This window comes from Callorhinchus milii, unplaced genomic scaffold (assembly GCF_018977255.1).
Source record: "Callorhinchus milii isolate IMCB2004 unplaced genomic scaffold, IMCB_Cmil_1.0 Scaffold14, whole genome shotgun sequence".
NCBI lineage: Eukaryota > Metazoa > Chordata > Chondrichthyes > Chimaeriformes > Callorhinchidae > Callorhinchus > Callorhinchus milii.
In genome coordinates this window covers 10,137,744-10,150,157 of record NW_024704755.1, presented here as the reverse complement: position 1 = coordinate 10,150,157, position 12,414 = coordinate 10,137,744, and the positions used below count along the sequence as shown (strand labels likewise).

The 12,414-nt window shown below is 40.2% G+C and overlaps 1 protein-coding gene across 1 annotated transcript in view; it reads right to left on the bottom strand.

Moving 5' to 3' along the window:
- Positions 1–12,414, bottom strand: part of chd9 (chromodomain helicase DNA binding protein 9) — a 97,344-nt gene that overhangs the window by 32,089 nt on the left and 52,841 nt on the right. The window contains 4 exon segments of the mRNA XM_042340366.1: positions 418–486; positions 977–1,126; positions 1,546–1,666; positions 3,712–4,055. Of these exon segments, the coding sequence (XP_042196300.1) occupies positions 418–486; positions 977–1,126; positions 1,546–1,666; positions 3,712–4,055 (684 nt within the window).

Sequence of the window (12,414 nt, the reverse complement as noted above, 5' to 3'; positions counted from 1 at the left end):
TAAATAAATAGCACTTTTTCTCGCTAAAAAAAAATAAGGAAAATAAAAGTGGCCTCCCCGGGATTTGCACAATACATGCTTACACATGGTGGCCAACAGAATGTGTACCGAGCAGTTTATACTCGTTTACCTAATTTCATCCTATCATACTGATTAAGCACATAACATTTTTACCAGAGGTTAGGATCAAGCCTGAATCCGAACACTCATTCTCAACCGTTTGTTTAAATAACATTTGTTCCCCCACTTTGTTCTGACTGAACAAATGAGTTGTACATTTCTGCAGCAATTGCAATAACTGTAGGCTAACATTCACACAAAAAAACGCAGGGTTTAATAAGGTTAAAAAAATGTATATCAAGGTAAACTCAGCAAATACAAGAGCAACGTTCCACAGTGAACACAATCAGTCCCCACCTCTTTTTTCACGAGTCTGCAAGCCATAATCTTGTCCACAATTGCAGCATCTTCTTCACTGGGGTTTTCCTGAGAGAAGGAACAGGAAAGAAACATGACAAATTCAAAGCCTTTACTGTAAAATGTATTGACTGTCTATTCCACTGGCAAATGTGGCAGCCAATTTGTGCACCACAACGTCCCACAAACAGCCATGAAGTGAATGACAAATGTTTTGACTGGGGATTGTTGGGCAGGACATCGAGAGAAACTCCCTTCTCTTTGAGTGGGATCTTTTAACATCCACCTGAACATGAAGACAGGCCCTTGGTTTAACATCTTATCCAAAGGACAGTACTTCCGACAATGCAGTACCTTTCCCAGCAATGCATTGGGAGCGTCAGCCTGGACAAAGTGAGTTAAAAGTCCCAACACGGGGCTTGAATCTACATAAAAGTCCCGACATGGGGCTTGAACCTTCTCACTCAAAGGTGAGGGCTACCAACTGAGCCAGGCTGACAAACTGCTCAGAAACATGAATATCTTTGCTGCATTCAACCAAAAAACAAAGGCCTCTCACCACAAACAACTGTACAGAATGCTCAGCTGGTTTATTTGAGCCAGTCTTGGTTTTCCCCCTAGCAGCTTTCCTTTCTTCATCATCCGAGATCTTCATTCCAGTATCTTCATTATATTTCTTCCTTTTTACTTGTCGATTTGAACGTCTCTTCTGAAAGAAGTTTCAGCGTTAAATAAAATGCTATTCATACCAATAGTCAGCCTAATGACCCACTTGTGCTAATGAAAAACTTATGCTAATACAATCGTCATTCTGCTAATCTGAATACCTTTTACTGGCAGTATTTTAATCTCATGCTGCTCCAAGGCTTGTGAACAAATTATGTGTTTGAAGTAAAGAGCACTACAGTAGTGAAAGCACCAGTAAGCATTTTTAAAGTCAAATGGCAACAAACAATACAACTCAGTTTATCATCACACTCTAGAACACCAGAGAACTGAGTGGAAAGAATTATTGGGCTCAATAATGCGGAGCAGTTACCGGGGGGGGGGGGGGGGGGGGGGGAGGAGGGTAAGGAGACTATATTTAAATAGACCACTTACAAAAGGTGTCAGGCACTAAATTCTTACTTGATATCCGGAGATGCTTTCTTTCTTTACACACGGTGTGGGATGTTGCTCAGTATCAGACCCGTCTTCAGACGATTCATTCTTCCTTTTCTTTTTCTTGCCCAATGTGATAATGATTTTGCTGTTGAATCAATGATCAGAACCTTGTGACTGAAGGCTCTCGTACACATACACTATGTAACATTAAAGTCCAACTATTTCATGCAGGACTCTATTTAATTAATTAAACAAGTTAATGAATCAAAATCATTGGCTTTCAACTCCTCAAATCTCCAAACTCAAAAGATGAAGTGATATTTGTGGGATTGGATGATGCTGTTGGTGAAAGAGCTACTAATAGTTGCACGCTTAGGTGATACTAGTGTATCATAACAGTGTAATGTGAATCAAAACACTGTATAGCTACTTTCACTGAAGTTACATTTTTGACCAATTGCAACACGACCGTACTCAGAAATGGAGAAGGCTTTTAAGAAATGGAAGTGGGAAATCAATAAACAAAATACACAATTAATAGCATAATGGGAGGGGGGAGTTAAAAGTTGTGGATTTCTCTCAATAAATCATGAAAAAAGAAACCTAAAAAGATTTGGGTGATTATCACACCCATCTTGAGCAAACAGCTTAACCCCATTTCTGCGGACACATTTTTGCAGGATTTTTAAAATGTAACAGCAGCTTTTTGCCTTTCTTTTAAAAAAGAAGAAAAGCAAGACCAAGAACAACTATACAGACTGAATAACTCAGTTGTGGGGAAAACAAACATTTTGCAGCATTATCACCTCTATCAGTCTCAGAACAAATCATTTCAGCAAAGCTGTTGGCTGTGAGCCAAGTCACCTTTGAAATTCCTTCATTTTGAATAGAATTTCTGAAATTCTTCCACAACAATGGGTCCAATTGGATGAGACATGTTCAGCCTTTACTTGCTGCAAATCGCAATGACTTCTTCTAAACCAATCTCGACACTGACCCACTTAAGTCTTCGGAACTTAAAAGAGACGCAAGCAGTTTAGTTGGGATATTTTTAAGCATGGTGATGTGATTCTGCATGTGTCTGGACACCCGGATGACAAACAAAAAACCTCAGGGGAAAAAAACCAACTCGTAAGCCAGCATATATTTTATCTCAAAATGAATATCACATTATCTGGTCATGGTTTCGTCCTGATCTTGATTTGTGAACAAATTAAAACAAATGCATCTGCTTTTACTTTCAATTCATCAGCTTCCTGTGTTCTCTCAACTTTCCTCAATCAACTTGTATTCCCAGATAAAATTGGTCAATTCACTTCACGGCTATTTGTGGGAAAGGTGCAGCATGGCTTCACATACAAAATATACAATCGGTACATTTCACAGTGAATCCCATGCAGTGCTTTCAGAGATCATCCAGACCTGAGAGGCTCTAATTCAAATGCAAGGACTGTTTTTCCCTTCCCACTTGATTAGCTCTCCATTTTTCTGGTGATCTTCCTCATGCGCTCACATTTCTACTTTGCTCTCGGTCAGTGAGTCAATCGGTTTGGTTGCATTTCCCTATCCCCATCTCTCCGATTCCCCAAGTGGCACTGGCTGCCCATGTTGGTTTCCTTTACACTAGTTCTGGTTATTTAAACATTTTCTCAGTCGTGTTCCTGTTCAAAGAAACATTTTAGCTGTCTGAACAGAACAGAGGCCAGATGCCAACACAACATCCTGGAGGGGCTGCTTCGGCAGACATAATATACATTACTTCACATCTCCTCAGTTCTTTTACGATAGAAATTTAAATTAAACCAAGGCAGATTTTTCATGCAAAATATCATCTATGACATTTGGCCTCACATTAACCAATTGAAAACAGTGATTGTGTATTTGAGCTTAAATGGTTTCAATACTTTGTTTACTTGAAGAATGTTTCACATCATGGCTGTTTGTGGGACATTGCTTTTGACAAACTGACTGACTATTCATCCAGCCAGTTCATGTGGAGCAAATGTCCCACAAAGATATAGTCACTACACTTTACAATAAATCCTAATAAATATTGTCTCAAATTTCCAATAATCAGGCCAAATATCCACAGAACACATTGTTTTGAGTGTATAGTCCATCCATTTGAAAAGATTTTACAAAAACAGCACAGATCAGGCTTGTACATTTCTGAAGTACTGGTCAACGCACCTGATTTTTCGTTTATCCTTTGATTTAGAGCAAGAAGCAGTTTTGGACTTTTTTGATTCTTTATCCTTTGGCTTTATTTTGATCTTGTTGGATTTCTTATCCTCTTTCCGATCAGATACACCAGCCAAACAGGCAGGGTTGACCACTCGGGGAATATTCCGCTCCCCACGTGCCTTGGCCTTTGCAATTGCCTCGGATATGATGCGATTGGCTTTCTCTTGCTTATTCTGCATATCCTTCTTTTTCAGCTGTTTGGTTTCGGTCATCAACTGTGCATTCTGTAACTTGCCAATCTGTGCGGCTTGTGCAGTGGAACCATCAGCAGCAGTCTGAGAGGAAGGAGGCTGAAATAAAAACAGGGACAAATTACTAAGTTGCCTTAGCGTCCTTTTCTTTAAAAAAACAGCATGCAGTGCACAAATTCAGACACGTTGATTCAAAGTATTTCGGAAATGGAGAGGGGGAGAGAGGGGAGAAAAAAAGATGGAAAATGATGCAGCAAACACGGTCCATTATGGCTTTCTGCAGTAACCCACTGCTTTGCCTTTTGCTCACAGTCTTCCCTTCCCCCCCCTCCCCCCGCTTGCTTCCTATCACAAAAAATCTGCCTACATTCTATGCTCCAAGTGGGCCTGCAAACTGCATAGAGAAAGAAAATAAAACTACTCACTCCATAATCAGTTTTGCAATGACTGTGGTTGACACACAAGGATTGGGGAGGAGTTTTTAAAGACCATTACACCCACCAATAATGCAATATAGATAGTCATACACATTATCTACAATTTTGTCAAACAGTATAATTACAGGTTAGCACCGAAAAGGTCTACAGATTTCAAAGCTGCTTAGCAATTTTATGGGACTTGTTATAACCCCCCCCACCATATTCCCATTTCTGCAGATTTCACAATGAAGCTACTCCTCGCCTCCCCCAACCCAAGCTCCATCATTGAATTGACCAGGAAAGTGGGGAGTGTGTGAGCGACTGAATTATCCATGACGACTGCTAATGCTGTTCCATGACCAGCAGACAGGAGGCAAGCTACAGGACGAGAACAGGTTCCAGGTTCTCTGTATCCCACCCTGTCACTGAGCTAATGATTAGCAAGACTTGACCATTATCGGTGAATGACACTGAAGGACAACAGAAGGCCACAATTCAGCTAGAGGCCAACTGCGATCGGAAATTAATATGCTGCTGCTAGTTTGCTGGTGGCTAGGTCAGTTACCTAGTGCACTGCTTTTTTTGGGGGGGGGAGAGGGGGGAGGGTGGTCAGCCGGGTGTCTGACACATGCGGAAACCCATCACCATACTTAAGAGTATCCAAACCTAGTGCATCCAAACTCAACAGCCAGCAAAACCTGAAGCCAACTTAAACACATCGGTTCTAGCCGCTAACTGCAGTAGCCCACCTGGGTCAAAATCAAATCTATACATGGCCGGTATGTATAATGGCACAATGTAATTAACAACCAAATGGTAGCTAAATAATATTCTTTGCATACACGCGTGTGAGTGCCTGCATGCACCCATTCCATAGTCCCCAGACACACACACACACACACAGATCCTCAAACCCTCACATCCAAACACCCACAAACTCATCCTTATTATTTCTCTCCTGCGGGGGAAAAAATAAAATCGAAGCTGTAGAGTAACCCAGTGTTAATTAAAAAAAATCAATCAGGAGTCGCAATAAAACCATACTATTCCTTTCCCAATACATAACTCCGTTCAGTAAATCTCTGCAAACAACGTCTGCTCAGACAACACAAGTTAATGATTTTACTGTATACACAGATATGAACAGTGAAACACGCCAGCATCTCTCAAACAACGCATGAATTAATCGCACAAACCCACTTTAATTCTAACATCGGTACTGTTTTGCTTGAAACCAGTTTCAGTGCATGCAATATTAACCCCTTTGCTTTCCTTTCACTATTTCAGCATCCAGCACAGTGCATGCAACCACAGCAACAATTCAATAGAATCATTGTTTTTAATGCATTTCATACTGTAAGTGTGCAGACTCCCAGCAAAGCAGGATTAGGACAAGCCTATCATATTTTTTTCATCCCCTATTTGTCTGTCAACAAGCACAAAGCAAAGGCCCCCCCCTTTCACAGATACGCACAGTCAAGCTGCCTTTATTACTGCACCAATTTTCAAATATTTTAAGTACGTCATGATAACACACTAATCCTTTCCAGAAATCTGAACAGTTCCCAGTTTAAATACAGTAGGAAGCCACATCTTAGCATTACTGCGTTCTCACCCACAAAGGAGCCGCTGACTACAGCAAAGTAAATTGCCACCAGGCATTTCCAAACAGATTTTCAGGCCAATGCCAGTGCACTCCACTGGATAATATTTCTGCACATGCTTCATCAGCCTAACAGCAGCGCTGCAGCACTGGTAGGCAGAGGCAATCAAACAGTTCCTCTGAAACATTGTGAACAAATGCCACCTTTAGGCCTAAGCTAGCAAAATATACGAGGCGGCTAAAGAAAGCAGCAACAGCTAAGATGGCGATGCATTGCGACTCTGGCACCAGCCAGTAGAAAGGAAGGTTATGCAATCCCATTAGCCTTTAGTCCAAACCCCTCCTCCCACTTATTCAGTCTTTCACTTACCCTTCCTCTAGACTTCCTCACAGAAGCCATTTTGTCATTCAACAAAGGCTAGCCCTCCACTTTTCCACCTCCGGCTTTGCTTGTGGGGAAAGCATTGAATGATAACTGCTAAATGGCCTATTTAGTGTTGCTGCACTGAAGATGCACGCAGCTCTTCACGAAAAAAAAATCATGATTTATCAATGCATGTCCTCCCTGTGAATCAATATTGCCAAGTACATTATCCCATCACATCCAGGCAAGGGACTACTGCACACGATACTGTTTGCATATGAGAACCTCTGAATATCGAATTAAGAGAGGCTTGTAAATCTCGTCTCCTATAAGGCTAAGGAAAATTAATGCAACAAAGCATGAAAATGCATCAGCATGAATAGAGATGTCGTTATGTCGCTGAATAACAGCAAAGTCTCTCTTGATTTGGACCAGCAGATGGTGCTACCCATTGTTACTCAGTTAGACTGTGCATTTAACCACCCCCCCGCCCCCACCCCCAAAAGGACTGCTTCGTATCTGTATCGCTTTCTCCCTCGCTCCTTTTTATTGTAATGGCTAAAATCCTTTTCCTCTCTTTTTTAATACGGAAACAGAATGGATAAACAGAAATAAGAAAACCTATGTTCCACATTATTTTAAAGCAAAATATAGGTTTCTTCTTTGAGTAAAAACAGTACAATAATTTATCATGCACACAAAAAGAGGAGAGATTTGCATCTTTCCTTGACCTGCGTTTCCTTTTTTTTTGAATTCACTGAGATTTAACCAAATGGTTACGCCTCAGTGGATAAAAAACATTTTTTAAAAAAATACAAAAAAAAGATTTGCTGGAGGTGGGGATGGGGGAAGAGATAATCTATAACCGTTGATGCAGGTACAGGTATTATTGGTGTAGCCATGGATGATGCACAGGATGTATTTCAACCTTTGAAACTCATTTACCTCCTTCACTTGTTTATTCTCCTACCAGCTTTCAGTGGCATGGCAATCCAGACCATCTGTACACGCACCAAGGCTGTCTGTAATATGACTAGAAAACAAGGACTCAGAATGCCTGCTGATTTTTTGTTTGTTGTTGGTTAATGTCAGTGCAGTGACATTGAAAAAATAAGAAAAAAGTTTCAGGTTTTTAGTTTTTCATTGTGGGATGGTAAGACACAGGCGATGACTTCAACATGTGGAGTCCTGTAGGTAGTGGTTAGCACACTACCTCGCAAGCGAGAGGATCCGGGTTTGATTCCTGGGCGGGGTGAAACCTTATAACAACATAATAATAATCCTTGCATTTGATATAGCGCTTTTCATGTCTTCAAGACGCCTCAAAGCGCTTCACAGAAAACTGTAAAGTGAATTGACTGTATATTTGTGGGCGAAACGCGGCAGCCAATTGCACACAGCAGTGTCCCACAAACAATCGTGGATTGAAAATGACCAATTTATTATTGTTTTGTTTTGGAGGGATTATTATTAGGCGTGGAAACTTGCCCAAGGTTTCCCCCTGTCTGGAATTGAACCCAGGTGTCTCGCTTGCTCTAACCACTGAGCTACAGGACTACAGGACTTAGGCAAGTTTACTAACTCCACATGCCAGATGTTTGCTCCACGTATTTACCTAGCAGTAAGTAGAAACACGGTTGTTAGTCTATTGGATAGACTGGATAAAGTCAGATCGTTTTTCTGGGGGTAATAACCCCCTGAAGAAAAGAAAGAATATTCTGTGAAGCACTTTGAGACGTCCCAATAACATGATAAAGCGCTATATCAAATGGAAGGATTATTATTGTAATATATGCACTGCAAATACACATTAATTAAAATTCTGGTTTTCAGGCATTCTCAAGACAATGTTTTGAAGCAGTGGGGAGGGGAGAGAGAAGAATGGGCAAAGAGAAAGGAGATTAAAATATAGAGTAAGATGTGGGTATTCTGCAGCAATCATTTACAGGTTATGGTTCCTATATCAAATTTACACCAATAAACCCTGTGAATCTAATCTGCACTGTAAGTGACTCAAAGTAAGATATTGACCTTTACAGAACGCAGCTTGTTACGAATGTCAGACAGAGTTTGTTGTTTGTAGATACATGATTAGCCACTTCAGCCTGCTTACTGCAATTCGTGGAAATTAGTGTCTAACTTTCTCAACAAGCGTTACCTTCAGTGACATCCTAAAACTATCTGCAAAGAGCAATTTCAAATTTTAGCAATTAAGGATATTTAAGTACGTGAGTTATTAAAGTGTGGTCTTTTACGGTTAAACTGTCCTGATGAAAGTGAAATACCGTTCCTTCCTCCCAGTAAATTATTGTTTATGGAATCAATTTGAAAAATGGCCATCAGACCTGAGCAATTACAAAAAGAACCAACATACACATTAAAAACAAATGAGTCTTTGTGCACAAGTATGCAACATTATTGGGCATTTCTAAAATTACACATTTCTAAAAATACAACATCTGTAGGCCAAATAAGAAAGAAGTTTTAGGCACTTTGTAGTTTTTCGTTGTGCGATGGTAAGTCAGAGGTGATGACATCAACTTACACACTGCTTTTGTCTATATATTTTCCATCCTGTACATGGCCTTCAAACCTACTGTACCCTACCCTAAGGGTCTCTAGCCTTGGACTAGTATCTACTCTCAATGTTAATCCACAAACAGTTGCAAGGGGGTGGGTATGGCTCAGACTAACAAATTTGCCCTCCGAGTTAACTGTGAGTGTGTTTGGCTTGCACTCTATGGGTTTTTCTGATAGGACTCAGTGTTATCAGGAACTCGCCATGTGAAGAGGTTAAGAATGCTGTGTTCATCCTGCGTCTCCGCAGTATAACACGTTGCTGTATAACTGTGCTTAATGAAGAAATTCTCAAAAACAAAATCATTGCAATCGTAAAATTAGCTTTGCACAATTAATTGAACGTTTGATCTTCTGAACTCTGCAGATTGGATCAGTAATACTGTAGGCTGTCAAATTATCATAGTTTTGGGGACTGAGGGGCATCCTAAACGAGCTGATAAATTCTACAATATTTACCACTTGGTTATTGCAACGTTCAAAATAGGACTGAACTCATTACTTTCACATTCTAAACAAATACAAAAATAGGTCTGTAATTTTACATCGTTCCATCTTTCATTACAAAGCACCATCTGTTCAGCTTTGCAGTCATTTCATAACAATTTCTTCATGCGCCGCAGCGTAGCTCGACAAATCAAAGGGATCAGACCAAAATGTTGTGGGGCTCCTGTACATAAGTTACACAAAAAGAGATAGTCAGTGCAGCCCAGGGGAATTCACAAGTCTCATCCCGGCACACTTGTGGTTGCATTCTTCGGCTGGATGAGTTTTAACCGGGGCTTGACTGAACAGCACCTGTTGCATTTCTGCTGGAGGTATTTGCCGGGCAAACTAACATTGGAAGCCCATCGTGCACACTTCATTGACACTAATGCACAAACTGTTATTGGTTAACTCAACTGTATCATAGTGTGGAATGGCTTGGAGCTGACTATAGACAGACAAAGCAGTGGTCATTATTTGAAGTAATGGCAGTGTAGCGCAGATAAGTATTGATATCCCAGGATAGTTCTTAAACGGTAATTAACCATGGAAGTTTGTAATTTAGCGTGGCAATGGGCAATTTGTTGCAACGGAACTTGTCTTTCTACCCTATCTAAGACTGCAATAAAATGATATGCCTAAAACGCAGCCCAAAGTAATTTGCTTTAAAGGAAGCAACAAGACGAAGCATGTCCAACGTTGTACAATGTCAATGAATGTCTTATTGTAGCAAAATGAGCGAAGTGAACATTCCTATCCTGAAAGATAAAAAAATTCATCACCTGCCATACCCAAGAAAGAAAGCACTTTGGACAATATCATCTGAAGGTCAGACCCAGAATAATTCTTCAGTATTATTTCCTAGGCATCTATCTGTGTTAAGAATGATTCACAGAGAATGGGGCAGCAAGTAAGCCAGGATTGATGTACGTTGTTTTTGTCAGTTATCAAACAGGCAACACATTAGGATTAACACATGAAAAAGAGAGAAAAATGTTAAATAGTGATGTGACATATCCTAGCAAACAAATATCTGGCAATCAAAGCTAAATATGGCCTTGAAAGAACGCCCCAATCCCAAGATGGGTTTTCTAACATTTGTATAAACCCCACATAAACAAACATGCACCAACATTACTCGCATACCGGCAGATAACAGTAAACTTCCAAATGAGTTCATGAAAGAGTTTCACATGATGACATTTATATAAGTGCCACTCACGCAGGTGAACATCCCAGTGCAAGTGCTCTAGAACGCTACCTTGTGTGAGGAGCGCAATATAAATGCAAGTTGTTGACAATAAAAGTGCAATATGAATGGATCAAACACAGAGTAGTGCACAGAACAAAAACCTGAGGACATTATGCAGGAGGAACCCCTACGATGAGGACGAGTCAGGGAGTTGACAAAACAAGGAAGTAAAATTGCAGGAAGATGGCTGGTAAATCGTATCACGATCGTAAAACTGTTCTACCACGTATTTGCGAAAACAATTATATGTCTGATGTCTCTGATGACCGTTTCCTGCACAGATTTGCAATGATGACTTATCCATCTACGTTCACTAATTGGTTACTTTCAGACTAATTCACAAATTCCTTGGTTTGTCACTTTCTCAGCACGTTATCTGTACAACTCTTCAATCCGCAACATGTGGGGCGGTGCGCTGGGCCTGTGACCATCATCAAAGTGCGAAACTATGACCAAGACGCAGACTGGACTAAAGAAAATACAATACTTGTAACAAGTTTGAATTATTCCAGTGGAGACCTCCCTTTACAGTACTGGTGTGATCAAACCTTGAAATTACTATATGCACCATTTCCCTGAGCCATCATTTAACTCTACTGACAGATTAGACAGTTGCATTTACCACAGGTGCTGGCGGATCAGCCAGTTTATTACATTCTGCGCTTTTGTGAAATGACACTCGAGTGGATCAGTGACTGCCTAAAATCAGTACCACAAATGGTCAATTTTGAGCCCTAATGATGTGAATGAAATGAAAATTCTTGCACGACACAAGGCGAGAAAATAATAATCATAAAGCTCAGTAATGCAGCTGTCCACAGCCGGCAATGATGAAATAAGTTGCCAACTTGTAAACTGAATGGTGGCACATAAATCAAAACAAAACAAAACTACAACACTGACAAAGGGATGATTAACATCATGAATTATTGCCTTCACCTTGACAACTTTCCATTACCATTTTAACCACATTTCATTTGTGTGTCCCTTTGTACACAATGGTGCTCCATATTTCCTAGCAATACAAGATACTCCAACGTCACACCATTATGTAGGAAATTAGAGATAGTCAGAGATTAAAAACCTGCAATTCCATATAATCTTAATCTATAAGACTGCCGTTTTAGAATTGTTGAAAAAAGATTGTAAAGTCAATCTGATTGTCACAGGTCTGAAACAGAACCAGCTCCCGAATTAAAACAGAATTTGAGAATTTTTCACAATTCTGCACGACTGAATTTTTTTAAAAAAGGCAAAAGAGTACAGCAGGCCAAGTCTAAGTGGAATTTCAGGCCTCTGGAAGATATTAGAGGGAGGGGAAAAAGTAAAGAAAGGTGGGCTTGTTTACTTTGAAAAACCCTTGAGGTGATCACAATTATGGTTTCAATACTGTGAAGAAAAATGACTGACAAATTTGACCCAGACAAATTATTCCCAGGAACACAAGTTGAAAGTTAGGAGTAAGAAAGGAAGTCGGCAGAATTTTTTTTACCCATAGGATAAATCTTCTGGAGTGTGTTATACAGGACGGCATTCAAGCGGATTGTCTGAATTGGTTCAAGAAGAGAATTTCTGGAAAGATAAGTGATTGAGGCAGATAAAGTGGGTTGATGATCAAGGTGATGTTTTGTTTTGGACTCCCCAAATTTTGAGGTATTGGTACAGCAAAACACTGTGCCCCAAATGATGGAATGTAAAATTCCATCTGGTAATTCCTATACAGGAGCTGAGAAGAGGCCACTTTTTTTTCCAATGGA